Below are 23,601 nucleotides of genomic sequence, written 5' to 3'. Positions count from 1 at the left end.
GTGAATACCGAAAGTCTTAAAATTAGGATTTTTCTCAGTTTAGGAGTCTTAAAGTTAGGACTCCTAACTTTACTACTACTAAACTGAGAAAAATCCTAATTTTAAGGCTTTCGGTATTCACAGAAGGCATTTAGGAGTCCTAAAGTTAGGAGTCCTAACTTTACTACTACTAAATTGAGAAAAATCAATCCTAATTTTAAGACTTTCGGCATTCACAGAAGGCATTTAGGAGTCTTAAAGTTAGGAGTCCTAACTATACTACTATTAAACTGAGAAAAATCCTAATTTTAAGACTTTCGGTATTCACAGAAGGCATTTAGGAGTCCTAAAGTTAGGACTCCTAACTTCTGTGAATACCGAAATGAGTAAGTGCCTTCTGTGAATACCAAAATGAGTAAGTGCCTTCTGTGAATACCAAAATGGTAGTAAGTTTAGGATTTTGTCCTAAGTTAGTTCTGTGAATCGGGCACCTAGTGTGGGAATTTGATAAGGCCTCAGGCTACAGGCTTAATGCCAACAAAACCGGGTCATTACTAATGTCCACACCTTGGCATTAGGTGCTAGGAAGGTTCAATTGGCAACATACTTGAGGGGAGAACTGACCTTAAAATATAAGGAAATAACTGATTTAAATTATGCCAAATTATATGATCGCCCTATACAAATATTTATGAAGTGGAGTAGGTTGCTTTGGGCCATATTGGAAGATGTAATATCATGAAGATGGTTATACTTCTGCGTTATTTATATTTACTTCAATGATGCCTCTTTATCTCCCCAAAGCCTTTTCCAAGAAGATCGAAGCTGGTTGGCAGACGTTTATATGGAGCTATAAGGATCCTCAGTGTAATATACAGCATCTTCAACTTCCCCTAGGCAGTGGCGGTTTGTCCTTACTGGCCTTATGGCTGTAATATATCGCAGTCTTTATATTTCGTCTCACAGCAGTTATGGGTAGGAAGAAAGGGCTGTTTGGTCAGATATTTCCTGGCTACTTACCCTATGGGTAAGCTATTAAACCATTCACAGGTTTAACAGACGCAGCATATTTCAAGGGGATGAGATTCATAACATTGGGTTTATATTAGGAAATGATTTGGCATTACTCCTTATATCAATACACGCTTCTGGGCCATAATCCTAATTTTGCACCGGCTGTTCATACTAGTGTTTTGGGGTTTTGGGTTGAATTGGACCTCCAATCCCTTGGACAGGTGTGTGGTGATGACATACTACAGCCATGTGAGGTCCTCCAGTGAATATTTTCCCTGTCTCAATATGTTTTTTATTTTGGTCTCTCCAATTCCATAACTTTTTGCAAAGCCTGGCGGTGAAGGATTTAAACTGCGCTGAGAATAAAGTTTTGGATTACTTGATGAAAGTGACACGAAAGGAGCTACTTAAAATCAGCCTATAAAATACTTATAGAGATCGAGAACGTGGGTAAAGTCAATACATTTGACCTTAAAGCAGCTAGATGGAGTAGGCATTTGGGTGTAGAAGTAACTTATGATGACATTAAAAGTAGCAATACTTACTCACAGATGGTTTTGAATGTCTCCCGTATTAAGGTGTATCAGTTCAAATTTTAGAATGATTTTTATTGCTTCCCATGTCGGTTGAATAAAATGAGGGTTAGGAAAGATGTAAAATGTTTTAGGTGTGGTGTCGATGGGGTCAATGGGGTACATATCCTTGCCGGTTGTATAGGGATTTGTGGGCACTGGGATTACAGCTCCCAGAAATTGAATGGGATATTGCAAATGGATGCTGGCTGGGATAACAAAATAATCATACACCCTTGATTCCATCACGGTTCACTGGATATTTATTGTCTTGCTATCTCGCGGGCCAGGTTGCTCCTGGCGCGACACTGCTTGTTGAGTGAGGCACCACACCCGCAGGGTACTAGGCTAAACTGGCATGAGATATCTTATTGTACCCCACTGACACATGCCAGTGGCATTTACTACCAATTGTTCACTCACAGACCTATATGTAGTCTCCAGTCTCACCCTTGACTGTATCAACCACTATTTATGACTCTGCCTAACACCATCAAGTGCATTCCTTTCCATTCCCTACATGGTTTCCAGTTTCACCCTACCTCGCTCAAGCACAGTGCTCACAAAGAGTGGCACCATCTTTATTTGCCTGTGCCTTAAAAGTGAGGAGGAGTGAGAGAAAGAAGAAATGGACAGAGGGAGATACATGGATAGGGTTACAATTTAGGTTGTTGGTTGACTGAGGTGTGAACCCTGTTCAAGCCACAGCCACAATTATTGGCAGGACAAACCACAAAGTCACTTAATACCCATGCTTAAACCTGGGTATCTTGGCACAAAAAGCAGCCAGGCTTAACTGAGAGGCAAGGTGTGAAGTATTTATGCAGCACACAAACAGTGATAAAGTGAAAACACAACACCAGAAAAATCCAACAGAATTTAGAACAATAGACTAAATTTGAATAAATAATTTGACTCCAAAATTCCAAAACTCCAATGAGTAGAACCAGAGTTATGATTCTTTAAATTTGTCTGTAAAAACTGGCACCCTAAAAGATCAACAAGCCATCTTCAGTCATCTAGTCACACAAGACCGATCAAAGTCAAAAAATGTGGCCGATAGCGTTGGAGCATGGGTCTGATACAAGAAGTTGATTGTGCCCGGTCAGTTCTTAACTTTGGAGAATTTTCTAACCCTGGGCGTAGTTTGCATAGTAGCACTACGCGTAGCTTCGCGAAGTACGCATTGAACTAGTCAAATGCAAAAGCTTCATGAAAGGGTTTCAATGCTTTTGCATTTGACTCGTAAAGGACATCTAGTAACGACTAGTGGAACTGCAGCTTGATGTAATAATAATTTCAATGCTTTTGCTTTTGACTCGTGAGGGACATCTAGTAACGACTAGTTGAACTGCAGCTCTTTGTAGAATTATTTTGATATTGGACACTATAATAGTCACTGCCCACTGCTAATCTCGTCCCATAATGCTTTGCAGGGCCTTTGGTTGGGAATGTGTTTTTGCCCATAACTGTGCTTGGGGTGGTCCTAGGAGGAAGGGTCCACCACTTAATCGTTCACCAGCATGATATGCTTGTTGTGTTCAAGGCATCTGCTTGGTCCTTCCCCTAGGTTAGGGGGGGACCCCAAAATCATCACCTCTCTCATTGCCTATCTTTTCATGTCAAAATTCACTTTTGTGAATTGGTTATATGCTTTTTAGCATGCAAAATTGCTTAATCAAAGGATTTGTGGGTGTTGTTGATTTTGCTGCTGCGCTACGTGTTTTAGCACAGTTTCTGCACTTTAGTAGTCCCAACTTTGCATGCTCCGTGAGCAAAGCGTAGTACTACGCCCAGGGTTAGAATTTTCCAGGGAGCGTTGTTGTCCAGAGATGCTGATGCTGATGCATAAGCAATGCCTTGTCCTCTATTGCCTATCTCACACATATGATACTCACTCTAGGTTGAACCACATCCTAACTGGGGCTAAGACTGCATGTTTGCCACACACTAACATCAGAGCTGTGGCCGATCACCAAGCCGAAGCTGTTATTTAATTTCCTTGGGTTCTAGGGTCCGACACACTTTTATGTGTTGTTGTTTCATTAGGTTTTACCTCTTTTATGTGAGATATCGTTTTCATTTTTGTTTCATATGTAGTGTCTGTCCTTTAAAGCTTGATAGCCCTGAGTAAGACCTTAACATATAATTGTTAGGCCCACAGAAGGTGGAAACACGTCAGCATAATTAAGAGCGGTTGTGGGCACCCTGTACATAGGCTAAGAGAAGTCAGTGGATGGAAATCATGATAAATTGAAGACAAGTAAAACGACTACCAAGGGTGAAATATAGTGACCCAACCTATTAGGGTCGCTCTCGGACATATGACAAACATAAGGAGGACAAACTGGTATCTCTTATGTTAGGAAAATCCATATTGGACGCTTATTTGTGTTATTGTGATATATGTTAATATATAAATGTCAGTTTTGTGATTTTATGTTAAATGTGTGTTTCGTTCCTTTGAATATGATAAGTTGTCATGTGAATGCACCACAAAAAGTTAGTTGTGTATGAGCTATATATTTAAAAAAAAAAAAAAATGAAGCAACGTTTTGTAGCTATAATTGTGCATAATGTCTGTGTCTCCGCTATGTTATATTTGTTGTGCTTTTTTAATAAATGTTTTCAGGACACTTTTAGGTTTGCACTCAGGTGTATGACAAGTTTAAAAAAAACTCTTAAAGAACATAAAGTATATTGTTGATGAGTGTAGGCTCAGAGTGATTATGCGGACTCTAGAAATATCAAAGAATCCATGGTGTAGGGGGTCCCTCTGTTGGTATAATGTGTGGCTCCCTCCCCCATTCCCTTAATAGGATCACTACCCATTGTGTGCTATCACTTTCATCCAATAGCCAATTGCTTAGGGACCTCTCACCTCCCACCCCCCCCCTTCATGTTCTTGTCTAGTTTGTAGACAACACTGTATTGTTCTTCAGATCAGTACAACACTTCTCTGCTTCCTAATTAGTTTCTGCTTTATGAGTATATCTATACATAAATACAAGCAAGATGGTTAAAATTGTGCTTATGAGTCAGTAAGGTGGGTGCACCAGTGTCGGTGTTGTGTCAGTAAGAGGTCGTCTCTGGCCAGAGGGGTGCAGTGACACACTGACACCGTGGCCTCAGTGATTACATAGATACATAAAAGATGCACAGTACATGGGGGCGGAGAGGTGAGCGAGTGACCCGAGGGACACCATGGAAATGGAAACAAGGCCCGTTGTGTCCACGTGTCAGGCCGCTTCTCTTACCTCCCACTGCCAGTCACTGGAAAAAATGTCATGTGCGACGTGGATTCTGTTCCAGGACACGGCCAGCGTCAACTGATAGTCCCAGTTCTTGCTGCCAAGGCTTTGATTGGCTAAAGAAAACCGAGAGGAGAAGAATTAATTCAATAGGGAAGCGAAAGCCTTGTAGTAGGTCTAGATAACAACATTACAGTGCTAAATAAGGGGGCCATCTTTGACTAGTTTGTTCATCAACATTAAGAAGGTATCGCTAATATAAGATACTATATTAATATTCCTCTTTTCCTCTCTTCCTCTTTCTCTCGCATACTTGGTACCAATAGAACATACATAGTTTTTCATTGATCAGTACAGTTCTTAAGCTTTTGCAGTCTCTAAAATTCGTGTGATGATATAAATATCTAGTTTATACGGATATTAGTGAAAAAATTCTATCTATTTGAGTCTGCTTCTAATTTATTCAGATTAAAATTTGCAACTATATTAACTTGCATGAATAGAGAGTCATCACAGGTCCAGCAGAGGCAGTCGCCATCTTTGTATGGCTAAACAAGTATGGCTGCTCTTCTTTGTCTGGCACCGGATGTTATATTGACTCTAAACTAAGACTGCACTTGCCTCCTAACCTTCTGGAAATGCCTCCAAGTCGATCTACTTAGAAAAGACCTGCACCTAGGTAAAAGTACCTAATGATGGACCCATCTAGGCCCTTCAACATATACCAATTTATAGCAAATGATTATATACAGCGGTTTACTCTTCTCTACTTTGTTCTGCTATTTATCTAACAGTCCATCATGATGTACCCTAGTCTAAGTTAGAACATTCCATTGTAAAGTGCCCTACACCTGTTCTAATCTAGTTATGCTTCATAAGTGGTTTAAATACAATACCTTATTTGTAGACAGTGTGTTGCTGAACTCTCCCACCCCAGTGCGCAGAGGAGATCATAAGCTATCGAAGTGCAGGAAGCCCTTCTGCCCATAAAGTCAGTGCGACCAAGTAAGGCCTGGGCTCACAGCTGCCTTCTCCAAGGAATTTGAAAGCCTCTTCATTAGCCTGTTTAACTTCCTCTGAGGAGACTTAAGGGTTAAGTTCACTAATCAAAAGGCTGCTGTCAGGTTAATCCTCAAACCAGGAACAAATACAGAGATCTATAAGTCATATAGGTCCCTTGCCATATTAAATGCTGATGCTAAAATATTGACCAAGTTGCTCATGAGTAGATTAGACAAGATCTTACCAGTCCTAGGGAACCGGACAAGGTGGGATTTGTGCAAGGCAGAGAGGGCTCAGATAACAGCTACAAAGTTGTCTATTTGGTAGGCCCAGTGGCTTTTATATATGGAAAGCATTTGATTGGGTGAGCTGAAAGTTACTGCAGGCAGTATTGCTCAAATTGGGACTAGGCCCGAAAATAAGGGGGTGGCTCCTATCAAACGTTCGACCCCCCAGAAGAATGGAGATGGGTAAAGAGCGTAAACTCAGATAAGATGCAGCTTCAGATAGTAGTCAGGTAGGAATATCCACTAGTACCAACCCTCTCTGCCCTTGCAATACGGTCCCTGGCAGCCCACACACAGGCAACCAATGGGATAAAAGGCATTAAGATTGAGTACAAAAACACAAAATTAGCCTAGCCCCTGAAGAACCTATTTCTCTCCCAGTACCTGAGGAGTCATTGCAGGGTTTTGCAAATTTGACTGTAAAAAATTGGGTTATATTGGTTGTGAGAAATTAAAAACTACTGAAGCAGCAACCACAATCCCTGTCAGGGTGAGTCACAAGCAAACACCAAAGGAACCTATGCTTAACCCTCTGGTAGCTTGGCACAGAGCGGTCAGGCTTAATATAGAGGCAATGTGTAAACTATATATGCAGCACTGTAACACAGTGAAAACACACCATTAAAGGATCCCAGACTAGTTAAGAAAAATAGAGTATTTCTTAATAAATAAAACAAGACCAAAACAACAAAAATCCAATCAGTATAATCGGAGACTTCAGTGAAAATAGTGCCAAAATTCACCAACTGTGGATATCTGGTCATGTCGGACTGGGACAGAACCTCAGGTCGACCGTGATGGAGCATGGGCCGGTTACAGCGACCCAGTTAGGCTGACTGAACAAGAGTACCTTAAATCCTGGTTTACAGGACATTTCAAGGTCCAGGCCAGCACTCCCTAGCAGCTCTGGCTCGCGGTCGCAGCTCTCTGGTTCAGAGCCCCTGCACGAGCAGGTTTCGCGCCAGCAGCGCACCTCAGGTGTTTCTTTTCCTTTTTGCCTGCAGTTCCTTCTGTATTGTAAATCCCCCTTATGCTTTTATTTCTTATCACCTGGTCCATTGTGTGTTGGGTTACCGTTGTTTACTGTGTACTGTGTTTTACTGTGTTTTACTGTTACTCTTCCAGCCGCTACTGCCCCTGCTGCCAAGCCCCCGACACAGTCCACTCCCGCCCCCCTACCTTACTTAATGCCGACCGCTGCAGGGGAGTGCTTGTGAAGCCTTGACCTCTGGTCCAGGCCAGCACTCGCCAGTAGCTCCGGCTCGCAGCCGCACCACTCCGGTTCAGAGTCCCTCCACTAGCAGGTTTCGCGCCGCCAGCTCGCCTCAGGTGTTTCTTTTCCTTTTTGCCTACCGTTCCTTCTGTATTGTAAACCCTCCTTATTCTTTTATTTCTTATCGCCTGGACCATTGTGTGTTGGGTTACCGTTGTTTACTGTGTACTGTGTTTTACTGTGTTTTACTGTTACTCTTCCCGCCGCTACTGCCCCTGCAGCCCCGCCCCCTGACACAGCCCACTCCCGCCACCCAACCTCTGGGCCCGCCCCCTCCCCTACTTAATGCCAACCACTGCGGGGGGCGCTTGTGAAGCCTTGACCTCTGGTCCAGGCCAGCACTCCCCAGCAGCTCCGGCTCTCAGTCGCTCCGCTCCAGTTCAGAGCCCCTCCACTAGCAGGGTTGGCGGAAGCAGCACGCCTCAGGTGTTTCTTTTCCTTTTTTGCCTGCTGTTCCTTTTGTATTGTAAATCCCCCTTATTCTTTTATTTCTTATCGCCTGGTCCATTGTGTGTTGGGATACCATTGTTTACTGTGTACTGTGTTTTACTGTTACTCTTCCTGCCGCTACTGCCCCTGCGGCCTCACCCCCTGATAGAGCCTGCTCCCGCCACCCTACCTCTGGGCCCGCCCCCTCCCCTACTTAATGCTGAATGCTGCGCGGTCGCGCAACGGACGCGCGCAGCAGCGGGCGCGCCGCTGACGCGCCTAAGGCAAGCCTGTCTGCACCCGCCCACGATCCGAACGCGACCAGCGCCAGGAACCCTGGCTCTCCCAGGCTCCATCTCTACGACTCTACCATCCTCAACGCACTCAACCCCGGAAGACACACCGACTGCGTAAGATCCTCGCCGAACACCATCCATGGAGAGTTCTCGTGCAGAGCCTGCCGTAGATCCTTCACCATCGACAATACCCCCACTACCACCGAAGGCCTGCCTGACGCACGCTCCACCAACACCCTGACATGCATCCTCCTCAACGTGCGCTCCCTGCACCGACACACCGTAGAGATCTGAGACCTGATAGACACCCTCTCGCCCGACGTCGCCTTCTTCACGGAAACCTGGACCAACGTCACTCCCAGCCCCGACATCACCACTGCTATCCCGACGGCTACAAAATCCAATGAAAGGACCGCCCACACAGCCCCGGAGGAGGACTCGCCTTCACACACAAGACCCCCCTCCGACACTCCACATCCAGCAAGAGTGACCCCCACTCCAACACAGAACACCTCAACTTTCAGATCCAGACCAGCCCCAGGGCCATGCTATGCGGCACCCTCATCTACAGACCACCGAGACTTCGCACCCAGACCACAACCACCATCGCCGATCTTGCCGCACCCCATGCAATCACCTCCATGAACTACATTCTACTCGGGGACCTGTACTTCCACCTCGACAACCGCAACAACCCCGACTCCATCACTCTCCTCGACAACCTCGGATGAAGCAGCTGGTCAACACACCAACACACAGAGCTAGACACACCCTTGACCCGATCTTCGTGGGAGGAACAAACATCCGTTTCAGCCACACCACCCAACCTCTCTGGACGGACCACCACTGCGTCCATTTCACCTTCAACACCACCACCGCACCCAAGCCCGCCCCACGAATGCCATGAAGAAACTGGAGCAAGGTCACAGAGGAACTCCTCATCACCACCCTCCTCCAAGACCCCCCCAGTGCCACAACCGACACCAACTCCGCAGCCACAGAACTTCACCACTAGATCTCCCGCTGCGCCGACAAACTCACACCCCTCTGACACCCCGCCATACAACGCCCACCGAAGGCCGCCTGGTTCACCACAGAACTACATGAAGCCAGGTGCTCTTGCAGATGCCTAGAGAAAACGTGGTGAAACCAGAAAACCACGGAAGCACGAAACAACCACAGGAGAGCCCTGAAGGAATACCACCAGTGCATAAGGGACACCAAACAGACCTTCATTAAAAACAAAGTCCAAACCAACGCGACCAATGCCAAGGAACTGTTCAACGTCATACAGCAGTTCACAAAAACCCCCAGCAAAGCCACGGATGTCACACCTTCCCAGGAACTCTGTGACAAACTCAGCTCCTACTTCCATCTGAAGGCCATCTACGACAATTTCAGCAAACTGACGCTGGACATCACATCCCCCCCAATGGCCCCGATAAGCCAACCTTTCATGACCTGGATTCCCGCTACCGTCGAACACATCACCGCTACTATGAAGAAAACCCACTCAGGAGCCCCAACGGACCCCTGCCCACCGCACATATTCCACAAGGCCGCCATCGCGCCCGAACTTGGACAGACCATCAACGCCTCCCTCATGTCCGGCATCTTCCCAGATGACTGGAAGCGGGTGGAGCTTAAACCCCTCCTCAAGAAACCCATGGCTGACCCAACAGACCTGAAAAACTACCGGCCCATCTCTCTTCTCCCTTTCGTGGCCAAAGTCACAGAGAGATTCGTGACTGCCCAGCTGACCACTTTCATCGAAGAGAACTCCATCCTAGACGCCTCCCAGTCTGGATTCCGCAGCAACCACAGACCGCCCTCCTCGCCGCCACTGACGACATCCGCATGCTACTCGACCAGGGACACACCGCGGCCCTTATCCTTCTAGACCTCTCCTCAGCCTTCAACACTGTCTCTCATCGCACTCTTGCAGCCAGACTTCATGATGAAGGGATACAAGAAGCTGCCCTCGACTGGATCCAATTCTTTCTCTCCGGCAGAACCCAGGGGATCAGCACCTCTCCTTTCCTCTCCGAACCCATCAATATCAACTGCGGAGTACCCCAAGGATCATCGCTCAGCCCCACGCACTTCAACATTTACGTGACCCCACACCTACGAGACCTCCACTGGCTCCCCGTCGAGAAGAGGGTCACCTTCAAACTCCTCACCCACTACTACAAATCTCTCAACAACATCAGACCCAAAGAGAGAGTGTCCTTCCACGTACTCAAGAGGAACCTCTGCTCCGCCGACCTCGCCCTGGCAGAGGTCCCCCGCATCTGCAGAAACAGAACAGGTGGGAGAGCCTTCTGCTACATCTCAGCCAAGATCTGGAACGAGCTCCCCGTGAACATCAGACACTCCCAAACCCTGCACACTTTCAGGAAGGACCTCAAGACCTGGCTCTTCAACTGAACCGTAGCCGCCCCCCCTAGCGCCTTGAGACCCACACGGGTGAGTAGTGCGCTTTAGAAACCCCTGATTGCTTGATTGAAGGTCCCGCGCTGAAGATGTGTTGCGCAGCGTAGGCGATGCTTCGGTTACGAGGATCTATGGTGTTGCGTTGCGAGGTCCCATGTCATTGCACAGGATCCTGTCTATGAGGGCATGGGATGCCAAGTCTGTTGTCGAGGAAGAGTCATGCAGCTGCGGAGATGTGTCAGTTCCGCAGAGATATGAGGCTGTGAAGGACGAACCTACGCTGACATCAAGGCTGGTGCCGACAGAAGATTTGTAACGTGAGGGGCTGTGTCAGTGAAGCTTCGCACAGCGGCAGTTCCGATGCAGTCGCTGAGGTTGATGCGGAGTACTTGCACTGGGTGAACCTTTGCAGCACAAATGATGTGTTGTTCAAAGGCAATGCACTGGTTCTGCTGGAGATGCACCACAGAGGAGATGCGTTGGTTCCTCTGGGTCTCCAGATGGACTGGCCGAGCACCTTCAGGCCCACTTCCAAGGGTCCAGGACTAGGGTGGCATCACTTGGCAAGGTAGGATAGACAGAGAACAGAGACCAGGTGCTAGGTTCAAGGTTGTTGGAGTCTTCTTTCCCTGAGGCTCTAGTCAGGAGGCCAGCCAACTAGCCCATGGAGCTACTGGTTCAACAGATACATGTCCAGTCATTCTCACCCAGGCAAGAGGGCAGCAGGTCAGCACAGCAGGGAAGCAGCCCTTCAGAGCAGCAGTCCAGCAGAGTGGCAGTGCTCTCAGCAGAACAGTAGTCCTTCTTCCAGGCAGAGTATCCACAGGTTCAGATGAGTACTGAAGGGTTGGTGTGTCGGGGATCCAATATTTATACTTGGGCCTTCCTGTGAAGTGGGAGAAGCTATACCTGCAGGGCGTTTGGCAGCCCTTTAGGCAGAGGCATGACAAAACCTATTAAATTGTAGGTAGGGCTGTTCCCACCTCTGCCCTCCCATCCTGCCAGTGATGACTGCTCCAGGAACACCTAAGCACTCTATTGAGTGTGGATGTCTAGGAGGAATACACAAAGTCCAACAGTCAGCTACACCAAGTTCTGTTACCCAGAGACAAGTCGCTGGCACTAAATAGCCATAAATGGACCATTCATTGAATCTACATAGTGCCCCACTGCCAAGCATTATGGCAAGGTATCGTTGTGATGATAACAGCATGCAGCACTCTTTACTCACCTTTCAAAAAATGTAACCTCGTGTTATTACAGGACGATGGTCAAATACCCACATTTAAAAAAACAGGCAATTTCTCTGTCATTGATTACTCCATCATCTCAGCGGGTCTGACATACTTGTTTCACAAATATCAAGTAATACCGAGGATAGAAAGTGATCACAATCCACAATTGATTTCCTTGGTACTATCACTGGATCATCTACCGGAAGCTAGATCATTGAGAATTGTACCAACATCCTTTAATCTTAAAAGGCTAGTATGGAATCCGAGAAATCTAAAGGAAATATTGGATTTTCTAGACCTCTTAATCACCAAAGTTCTGGAGGAGAAAAGAGAAGAGAAGTCCATGGCAGATATTTGGCCTTGTCTGTGTGCTTCACTTTTGGATCGTTTTTCCCCATCCATAACATCAAAAGGCTCAGTCATGATAACAAAAAAATCAGGATGGTATACTAAATTGGCTGCTTCGCCTTAAAAGAGAGCTTAACAGAGCTATTAGGGCGACTTTCAGAAAACCGAATGGAGCACAAAAAACCTTGGTAATTCATAATTTAATAAAGTGCAGAAAACAATGTAAGAACGAAATATGGAAAGCCAAACAATCCTATTATGAGGGATTATGGACCAAACTACATTTCTCATGTAAAACTCAAAAACCAAAATTATTCTGGGGCATAATTAACAATCTTGAAAGTGGTAGTAAAAGAGGGAACAGCGCTAATATCAAAGAATCTTGGGGCATATTATCAAGCACGGCGTTAAAATTATCGCCGACTTAGCGGCAGAAAACTGCCGCTAAAGCGGTGATAATTGGCTTGATAATATGCCTGTGAGGATTCCAATAGAAACCCATGTTGACACCAGAACATGGGCTTCCATTGGAATTCTCAAGGGCATATTATCAAGCCCATTATTGCCGCTTTAACGGCAGTTTTCATCCGCTAAAGCGGTGATAATTTTAACGCCGTTTATTGATAATATGCCCCCTTGTTGGGCAACTTTCATTTATAATCTTAACGTTGCACCCTCGGACCCAAAGTCTGATATCAATATGGCTTGCCAGAAGATAAACATATCAAGCTGAGAAGAAGGCAGAAAATACGGTTCTGTCCACCACATTGTTCAAGCAAAGCTACAAGATGAGGAGTTGGGGCCTAGGGAACAAGTCGCGCACACTTTCCAAGCTGGGCCACAAGTCAAGGAGTCATGGCCTGTAGAGCAAGTTAAAAAGGCAATAAGCAGGATCAGATCGAATGGAGCGCCCGGCCCCAATGGGATTCCAATTTTTAAAGCAAATCTTAAGCATTGGCCAGAGGTTTTAACGATTTTATTTAATGATGTTATTAAATCTGGATCAGTTCCTGAGTCATGGCAAGGAAGTATAATTCAGCCGATATATAAAAGTGGTCCACAAGACAATCCTCCAAACTACTGACTAATCGCCCTAACTGATGTGGAGGCAAAAATCTTCGCGAGCTGCCTCCTTGAAGGTCTGGAAGATTGGGCCACAAGAAAAAATCTAATTCGAGCTTTCCAAACCGGTTTTTGAAGAGGCGAATCAACCAGCATGAACTTGATTTTACTGACTTTATTAGGCGAAAGGGCAAAATATAGAAAACAAAAGTTATATATCTGTTTTGTTGATCTTAAAGCCGCCTTTGATTCTGTTCCTCGAAACCTACATTGGGCTAAACGTTTGGGCTGGGGCATCCCAAAACAATTGCTTGATATGATTCAATTGTTATACACCAACACATGGGTTCAGATCAAAGTCGGAGATGGCAGAAGTACAACCCGCCGACTTGAAACTAAGACTGGTCTGAAACAAGGCTGTGTTCTGGCTCCATGCCTTTTTAATCTTTTTATGGCCGACCTTCCTATACATTTTAAAGAAGTTAATGCTCACTCAGCTTCCCTATTAGGCAAAGACATTAAATATTTACAATACGCATATGACACTAAATTATTGAGTCATTCAGTCATAGGCCTAAGAAGATTAGTTGATTCTTTTAATCATTATATCACCCTTAACGGTTTGAAAATCAATACCAAAAAGACAAAAATAATGACTATAGGTGGAACCAAAACAGTTGAGAAAGAATGGAATATAAATGGGTTACATATCGAAACGGTAACATTTTACAAATACCTAGGAATACCATTTGACAATAATATGTCTTTTAGACAGCATTTTATTAACCTTAAAGCAAAGGTAACAGCTTTGTCATTTGCTTTTAGAAAGTTGAGGGACAAGTTGTCATGTCCAAATCACGAACATCTTTTGAAGGTCATGAAAGCAAAGCTAATTCCATCTTTGGCTACGGCTCAATGATTTTTCGTGGTAAAGATGCTAAAATTCTTGATGATATACAAATAAAAGTCTACAAATCAGTTTTTAGTATCCCCAGGTATATAGGACATGCTAATGTAAGATTAGAATTTGGTCTGAAAAGGCAATCTCTGGTACGGCAATCTGCCTTTTTAAAAATGCTATATTCGTTATATCGCTCAGAACAAGGCACCCTTGCAAATCAGTGCTGGCAGGATATAATGAGGTATGAGCACGCTAGTAGCTGGAGAGCCTTTTTAAGTGAGAGTTTACATCATTTTGAGTGCCCAACCTTCGAAGAAGAAGTTAGGAGCAAAGCTGTTTTTAAATAAACAATAAATCGATCAGCCACTCTACTATCGAGTCTTCTAGATAAAGACGAGCTCAGAAAAAAGTATCATTCCTAGTCAGTTACCAATTCATTTATTAAATTAGAACCTCAATTATACTTGCTGACCCACTTAAAATCATTCTTAAAGAACAAATGTATGCTATTGCGGTTTGGGAGATATCCTACTAAGGACGGAATACCTAAATGGGAAAAAAAATGGCCCACTAAACTTTGTAGGTTATGTGGCTCCTATGACGAAACTTTAATACATATTGTAACTACATGCCCCCAACTGCTAGAAGAGGGGAAGACCCTGTTAAGACCTATTTTTAATGAATTAGGGGTGAGAACATGTCGAAACGCCATTATTACATGTTTTACCGGGACTATGCCCCGCATGATCTCTCGATTTGTAAAGTTTATTTTTATTGTCGAAAAAAAACTGTTAACCAAAACTGATACCGATCGTTAATACAGTAACATTCGTTATTGACTTGAATGCAAAAATTAAATGAAAATGAAAAATCTGCTTTTAAATTCTACTGTTAAAAGTTTTTGTATATAACTTTACATCATAGTTACTAAAGTTTTGAAACTGTTACAGGATTGGTTAGTCAAATTTAAGACTAAAGATAAAGCGTTTAAAAAAAAATGTTTTAATGATAGTGTTTGGATATTTTCCTCTAGCCATCAGCACAAACGCACTTTACTCACTGCTGCTCTCTATTGCTGCTAACATTCTCAGTGTAATGCTGTAATCATATTTTATGGGCAAAAATGTTTTAACCTTTGTGTTTTTTTTCCGATTGTAACAATTTTTATTAATCAACAACTAAAGTAATTACTTACTTACTTACTCACCTTTCAGGAGAGCCTGAAGGATAGCCATGTCGATGTCCTGAGCACCTTTGGTGTCTGCATTGAAGATGGTGAGAAGGTGGCTCATGCCAACAATGTCCTGTATCTAGGGAATAAAAAAATGCAGAAGGTAAGAGAGTGGGATTTGATGATGTCAGAGGGCAAATGGATGAGGCGAGTGAGTGAATGAGGGTACTGATGAGTGGGTGGATGAGTGAGCAATGTGCTTAATAGTTGAGTGGGTGAGGAAGTAGCGGGGTGGGTGGAAGAATTAAGGTCAGTGAGTAAATGAGGGAGCAAAATTAGTGTAAGGATAAGTGAGCAATGTGCTTAATAAGTGAGTGGATGAGTGAGCAGATTAGTGGATGGTTGAATGAGAGATTTGTTTATTAAGTGACTGGATGAGTGAGGGAGCAGTGATTGATTAGGAGATCAATCAATCAATCAATCAGTGACACTTATAAAGCGCGCTACATACCCGTAGGGTCTCAAGGCGCTGGGGAGGGGGGGTGCCGCTACTGCTCGAACAGCCAGGTCTTCAGCTTCTTCCTGAAGGAGAGGTGGTCTTGGGTCAGGCGCAGGTCGGACGGGAGGGAGTTCCAGGTCTTGGCGGCCAGGTAGGAGAAGGACCTTCCTCCTGTAGTCGCTCTTCGGATGCGGGGGACGGCGGCGAGGGCGTGGTTGGCTGATCGGAGGTGGCGTTTGGGAGCGTAGAAGTTGACTCGGCTGTTGAGGTAGCTCGGGCCTTGGTCGTGTAGGGCTTTGTGTGCGTGGGTGAGGAGGCGGAAGGTGATTCTCTTGTTGATGGGGAGCCAGTGAAGGTCTCTCAGATGACCGGAGATGTGGCTGGATCGTGGGATGTCGAGGATGAGTCTGGCTGAGGCGTTTTGGATCCGCTGGAGTCTCTTCTGGAGCTTGGCGGTGGTCCCGGCGTAGAGGGCGTTGCCGTAGTCCAGTCGGCTGGTGACGAGGGCCTGGGTGACGGTCTTCCTGGTCTCTGAGGGGATCCACCAAAAGATCTTTCGTAGCATGCGTAGGATGTTGAAGCACGCCGAGGAGACGCTGTTGACTTGCCTGGTCATGGAGAGGGAGGAGTCCAGGATGAAGCCCAGGTTTCGTGCATGGTCTGTCGGTTTGGGCGCGGTGCCCAGGGCGGGAGGCCACCAGGAGTCGTCCCAGGCGGAGGGTGAAGAGCCCAGGATGAGGACCTCCGTCTTGTCCGAGTTCAGTTTCAGGCGGCTGGTCGTCATCCACTCGGCTACCTCTTTCATCCCTTCGTGCAGGTTGGCTCTGGCGGCGGCGGGGTTGTTGGTCAGGGAGAGGATCAGCTGGGTGTCGTCGGCGTAGGAGATGATGCTGAGGTGGTGTTTGCGTACGATGGCCGCGAGGGGGCTCATGTAGACGTTGAAGAGGGTGGGGCTCAGTGATGATCCTTGGGGGACGCCGCAGATGACTTCGGAGGCCTCTGACTTGTACGGTGGTAGGCGGACTCGCTGTGTTCTTCCGTCGAGGAAGGAGATGATCCATTCCAGCGCCTTGTCCTGGATACCGATGTTGCTGAGGCGCCGTGTTAGGGTGCGGTGGCAGACCGTGTCGAATGCCGCGGAGAGGTCTAGGAGGATGAGGGCCGCTGTTTCTCCCTTGTCCATCAGGGCTCGGATGTCATCGGTGGCGGCGATGAGGGCGGTCTCGGTGCTGTGTTTGGCTCGGAAGCCGGACTGTGAGGGGTCGAGGGATCCGTTCGTCTCGAGGAAGGCGGCCATCTGCTTGTTGACGGTCTTCTCGATGACTTTGGCTGGAAACGGTAGAAGCGAGATGGGGCGGTAATTCTTGAGGTCGGTGGGGTCCGCTGTTGGTTTCTTGAGTAGAGCGCTGAGTTCGGCGTGTTTCCAGCTTTCGGGGAAGATGGCGGTGTCGAAGGATGTGTTGATGATGTCTCGCAGGTGGGGTGCGATGACAGCGTCGGCCTTGTTGAAGACGTGGTGAGGGCAGGGGTCGGTTGGTGAACCGGAGTGGATGGAGTTCATCGTGCGGATGGTGTCTTCTGTGCTGATCGGGGTCCAGGCGTGGAGGGTGGTGGTGGGGGGGGGTGGCAGGTCGGTCGTGGTGTGCGTTGGTTGGTTGTTGAAACTGCTGTGTATGTCCGTGATCTTGTTGTGGAAGTATGAGGCGAGGGAGTTGCAGAGGTCTTGCGATGGGGTGATGTCGTTGTTTCCTGCGCTGGGGTTGGAAAGCTCTTTCACGATGTTGAAGAGTTCCTTGCTGTTGTGTGCGTTGTTGTCCAACCGGTCCTTGAATGCTGTTCTCTTGGCGGCGCGGATCAGCTGGTGGTGTTTCCGGGTGGCCAGTTTGTAGGAGGTCCTGTTGTCCGGTGTCGGGTCCTTTATCCAGACTTTCTCGAGGGCTCGGCAGTTCTTCTTGGAGCTCTTGAGTTCGTCGGTGAACCATGGGGCCTTCTTGCTGGCGGGTCTGCTGGGCGGGGTCCTCAGCGGGGCGAGCTCGTCCGCGCAGGTGGTGATCCACTTCGTGAGGTTGTCGGCGGCCTGGCTGGGGTTCGCTGAGCTGGCAGGAGGGTGTTGGCTCAGGGAGGTGGCGAGCTGGTCTGCTGTGATCTTGTTCCAGCTTCTGCGGGCGGTGTGTTGCTGGTGTTGGTGGGTCGTCCGTCTCTTGAAGGTGAAGTGGACGCAGCTGTGGTCCGTCCATTGAAGCTCTGTGGCGTGGCTGAAGTTGATGTCTGTGCTGGATGAGAAGACGGCGTCGAGTGTGTGTCCGGCGAGGTGGGTGGGGGTGGACACCAGTTGCTTGAGTCCCAGGTTGGCGAGGTTGTCGAGCAGGGTGCTGGTGTTGTGGTCGTTGTTGTTCTCCAGGTGGAAGTTCAGGTCCCCCAGGAGGATGTAGTCGGCGGAGGGGAGGGCATGCGGGCTGACGAAGTCGGCGATGTCCTCGCTGAATTGCGTGCGTGGTCCAGGGGGTCGGTAGATCAGGGTGCCTCTGAGGGTGGTGTTCGGGTTGGTGTGGATCTGGAAGTGCAGGTGTTCGGCGCTGGTCAGGGAGATGTGCTTTATGAGTGAGTGGATGATGGAGTAGATGAGTGCATGAGGAAGTGTATGGCTGAGTGAGGATGTGTTTTACAAGTGAGTAGGTAGTTAAGCAGATTAGTGGGTGGTTGAGTGAGTAATGTGTTTATTGAGTGAGCAGAAGAGTAGGTGAGGGAGCAGGTGGTTGATAAAGTGCAGTGCTCAACAAGTGAGTTGTTGATGGAGCAGATGAGTGAGTGGATGAGTGAGTGAGGAAGTACGTGGCTGAGTGAGTGATCTGTTTAAAAAGTGGGTGAATAAGTGAGTAGATGAGCGAGTGGTTGAATAAGTGATGTGCTTAACAAGAGAGGAGTTGAGTAAGGGAATGGTTGGTTGAGCCAGCATTGTGTTTAACATGTATGTGGAAGAGCGAGCAGGTCAGAAGGGAGGCTGAGTGAGTGATATGTTTAACAAGTGAGTGGATGACTGAGTGGGTGAATATGGGGCTAAGTGAGTGGTATGCTTAACCAGTGATTATTGGGTGGTTGAGTGAACAATGTGCTTAATGAATGAGTGGATATGTCAACAGAAGCATTGGTGGTTGAGTGAGTGATGTGTTTAAGTGAGATGATGAGTGAGTAGAGGGGTAGGTTGGTGAGTGAGCAGATAAGTGAGTGAAAGAGTTGATGACTTAGGGAATGGTTGAACAATGTGCTTATTGAGTGAGTGGATGAGTGAGTGAGGGAATAGGTGGTTGAGTGAGTGCTGTATTTAACAGTTGAGCAGAAAAGTGGTTAAAGTAGCAGTGGTTGTGTGATTGATGTGTTTAATGAATGCGTGCATATGTCGACAGAAGCATTGGTGGTTGAGTGAGTGATGTGTTTAACAAGTGAGATGATGAGTGAGCAGATGAGTAGGCTGGTGAGTGAGTGGATAAGTGAGTGAGAGAGTTGATAACTTAGTGGATAGGTGAACAATGTGCTTAGCGAGTGAGTGGATGAGTGAGTGAGGGAGCAGGTGGTTTAGTGAGTGCTGCATTGAACAGGTGAGCGGATGAGTGATTAAAGTAGCAATAGCAGTTATGAGTGATGTGTTAAAAGAATGAGTAGAGGATTGAGGGAATTGGCGGTTGAGTAAGCAATATGATAAAAGAGTGGATGAGTGAGTAGATGAGTTTGTGGTTGAGTGAGTGGTGCGTTTAATGAGAGAGAAGAGGAATGACTGTGAAAGTAGATAGGTGAGTTAGTAAATGTTAAAACATTTTAAACACAGACTCCAAACTCAAGAGGTATCAGGTATGTGAAGTGAAGAGGTGATCAGGGATGACCTCAGAGCATTGTTAGTAAAATAGGGAAAAGACAAGACAATAGGATGAGTTTGAGAAAGACATAACATGTAAAATCACTCACGAATCCAGAGAATGCATGCTTATGGTAGAGGAACATTGTAAGCAATGCACAAAAAAACATTTTGAATGACATCAGGAAATATTTTCGCAATTAGATTACTTCACATTTATAGAATCCTGCGAATATTGATTAATATAGTGCTAGTGCAATAAACAAACATTTGCAATGCAATCAGTCTCGCCTTTGGGACCTTATATGTATTTAGCAATGCAGCACATTAGCCTGGGTGCTGAAACATATACTGTTCTTTAACATGGAGGGAAAGTAAGCACCAAACTGCGTGACACGCCAGGTATGGGAACACATGGATAGAAATATTCCCTTTCAGTGGGAAATGGTATAGTCCAAAGCTCTGTTTGTAATATAAAAGCAGGGCCGTCGGGGGTCATGTCACTGAAAATACAAGATTCGAAAAAAATTTATTGCTTATGGGTGCTCGTGGAAGACAATTTCTATGGACTGGAATCTAGAGAATGCTAAAGTGATTCTGGTATTTTACTGACCTCTGCTGGTCGTTTTCTATCAAGAAAGTTAAATAGAGGCAGTTGCTAGAAATTTTTAAAAAATAAAGTACCTCAGCAGAAAGCAATTATGGTATTTTTCTGACCTCTACTGGTTGTTTTCTATCATGACAGTTAAATAGAAGCAGTTGAATAGAAAAAAAGTCGCTAAGCGGAAGTAAACAAGTCTGAGGGCTGATCTCCAGAGCCTACAAAGTACATACACATATAAGTATTCACTGAAAAAACCATAGGTTTCACACACGTTATAGTTAGGAATTAGCATTTAAAAAACCTTAGAAATTCAGTGAAAAAACCATAGGTTTCACACATGTTATAGTTAGCTGGACATTTTACTCGTAAAAAACCAATGAAATTGCCCCGTTATAGTTAGTTCAGCTAACTATAACTCACGCGCCCGCAATGCACTGCTGATGACGTCACATATTACATCACTCATGACATGGTCAGTGACATCACTCATGACATCACTGATGACATCTCAAATGACATCACTGATGACCTCACTGATGACATCATCCAGTGAATGTGTGTTTTTCTGAAAATTAAATATGTTTTATATATGTATATCTCAAGGTCGATGGAAGAATAAATGGGTATATAAGTGTCTAAATGGATGATTTGTTTTTAAAAAATTGATTGTGTAACTGACTGATTAAGTGTATCTCTCACTTTGTGTATAAGTGGCTGCATGGGTTGGTGAGTAGCTACATGGGTGTCTATATAGGTTAGTAGTTGTTTTTTTGAGTATCAGTCTGAGTGTCTGTATGGTTCGGTGGGGGGTATTACGTAGTGCATAGGTGCATGAATGAGTGACTCACTGTTTGTATGTGTTGAAGACAGCATGTGTGCAGGACTGTATGGGTGGATGAGTGTGTGTATGGGTGTGTTAGTGAGTGAATGACTGTCCCAATAGTGTCTTCAGGAGTAACTACATATGTTTTAAACTACTATATGTGACTATTGGTGTATATATGTGAGTATATGTGAGAGGGAGAGATTGAAAGAGTTCCTGTATGAATAAGTATGTGTTTCTATAAGTGATTGTTTAAAAGACTAAGTATGTGTAAGTTTCCGTAGAAGTAAGTGTGGTGGTGTGTGTATAACTGTATATGCAGGTGAATGTATGTTTGATTCTTTATTAGCATGAGTGACTATGTGTGTGAGTAACTCTATGGATGAGTGGCATTATGTAACAGGATGTATAGGTGTATGAGTACATATGATGAGTGAGTACATGTATGAGTGACTGTATAGGACTGTTGGTGAATGAGTGGATGTGTATGTGGATCTTAGAATTACTGAAGAGGTTGTTGTAACTGGTATTGGTATGTCCATTGTTTTGAAAATTTTAGTCTCTATTTTTGAATGTGTGTATCAAAGCTTATATTAAGGTGAGAGGAGGTCTGCCACTCTATCACAAGGATGATGTCATCAGTGAGGTCATCAGTGATGTCATTTGAGATGTCATCAGTGATGTCATGAGTGATGTCACTGACCATGTCATGAGTGATGTAATATGTGACGTCATCAGCAGTGCATTGCGGGCGCGTGAGTTATAGTTAGCTGAACTAACTATAACGGGGCAATTTCATTGGTTTTTTACGAGTAAAATGTCCAGCTAACTATAACATGTGTGAAACCTATGGTTTTTTCACTGAATTTCTAAGGTTTTTTAAATGCTAATTCCTAACTATAACGTGTGTGAAACCTATGGTTTTTTCAGTGAATTTCTAAGGTTTTTTAAATGCTAATTCCTAACTATAACGTGTGTGAAACCCATGGTTTTTTCAGTGAATTTGCAAGGTTTTTTAAATGCTAATTCCTAACTATAACGTGTGTGTAACCCATGGTTTTTTCAGTGAATTTGCAAGGTTTTTTAAATGCTAATTTTTTTTTTTATTCTTCATTTTTTTCAAACATATTTTTAATTTAATTTTCTTTCATTTTATAAAGACTATGCTTAAATTTTTAAAATCCTTAAATATTTTTTTTAATATATTTTTTAAAATAAACGTAAAATTTATTACCAGATTTTTTTTTTTTTTTTTTTTTTTTTTTATAGTACGCGTACCGTAAGCTCACGGTAAGCGTACGGTTTACGCAACGTCCGTAATCTATCTACGCTGCTTGCGTATAGTTACGCACTTTGCGTAGCCGCGCGTACTGCGCGTGGGACGCGTGCGCGCTTACGCCACACGCGCACGTTACGCGGAAGTGCCGGGGAGTGACTGTTATGCGCATGCGCGCAAGCGCGTGTCTTTTTTACGCGCACGCGTACTTTTTGCCGTAAGCGTACCGTAAGCGTACCGTAAGCGTACGGTAGGTCATGTGATCTTGAAACACAACTTTTGATTGGTTGAAACTACTTTCAGTTCTAGAACTCTCCTACACCACACCCATTCCCCTCATTTCTGCTTGTGATCCCTTGGGAGAAGGAGCTGGTTTGTCTTTGGGATACGATGGCAGAACAGCAGAGCTCTTCTGAGAGTGAGGCTAGCACCAGCAGCACTGTCTTGAGGCAGAGATCGAGGAAACAAAAGCCTTCTTATGTTTGGGATTATTTTACTTTTCCAGAAGGCCAGCAAAAGGTGAATGCACCCTTAGTTACTTGCAAGCTGTGTAAGCGTGTACTTTCTAGAGGTAATCCTAACAGGAAGTATTCCTTTGGGAATCACACCATGAAGAGACACCTCCAGGATGTACACAGAAGGACACATGGTCATCTTTTTGGAGGTAACTCTTCAGAAAGACGAGCCAGTACATCCACAGCAGCTCAGCCTGGACCATCATCTGCAGGGCTGACTCCTTCTTCTGCAGGTCAGGTGAGCCCTTCATCTGTGGGGGGAGAATCTCCTTTTGCTGGCCCTCTGGAAATGAACCTTCGATTTCGGAAGGTTGATATTCATTGCACATTTTGTAAAGGTCTAATTTGTCATAGGGAGACCAGTGTTTCCCTAGTGAACAACAAAATAGATCAGCACATTTGTAGCTTTGAATGATTTTCCCATGCTTCCTTTCCTCTGTCCCTGCATGAACACAACGGTTCTTTTAAGAGCCAACCTTATCTTTCATCTTTTTTTTACATATGTTTTTTAAAACCTTTTTTTTTTTTTTTTTTACCGTACGCGTACGGTGCGCGTACCTTTTTTTTATTTTTTAAAAAAAACACTAAAAATCAATTATCACATTAGAAGGTCCATGAGAGACTACAATTATTATTATTGACTTACCATACTCACTCAAAAAAATATTTATTCATTTGTTTTTTTTAAAAATAGTTTTAAAAATGGTTGTAGTTTTCGAAAATTTTCTATATCGATCTGAAAAAGAAGAAAAAAGTATTAATATTTTTTTAACAATTT

The 23,601-nt window shown here is 45.0% G+C and overlaps 1 protein-coding gene across 1 annotated transcript in view; it reads right to left on the bottom strand.

The window, feature by feature from the left end:
- LOC146808456 (transient receptor potential cation channel subfamily M member 2-like) overlaps window positions 1–23,601 on the bottom strand; it is a 694,250-nt gene that overhangs the window by 393,326 nt on the left and 277,323 nt on the right. The window contains exons 8-9 of the mRNA XM_085623563.1: window positions 15,293–15,395; window positions 4,823–4,932 (exon numbers count right to left, since the gene is read on the bottom strand). Coding sequence (XP_085479689.1) covers window positions 4,823–4,932; window positions 15,293–15,395 — 213 coding nt within the window. The remainder of the gene's footprint in view (window positions 1–4,822; window positions 4,933–15,292; window positions 15,396–23,601) is intronic.

The sequence above is a fragment of the Triturus cristatus genome, chromosome 8 (genome assembly GCF_964204655.1).
Source record: "Triturus cristatus chromosome 8, aTriCri1.1, whole genome shotgun sequence".
NCBI classification, from domain to species: domain Eukaryota; kingdom Metazoa; phylum Chordata; class Amphibia; order Caudata; family Salamandridae; genus Triturus; species Triturus cristatus.
The sequence above is the reverse complement of the archived record's forward strand: the minus strand, read 5'-3'. Positions and strand labels throughout refer to the sequence as shown.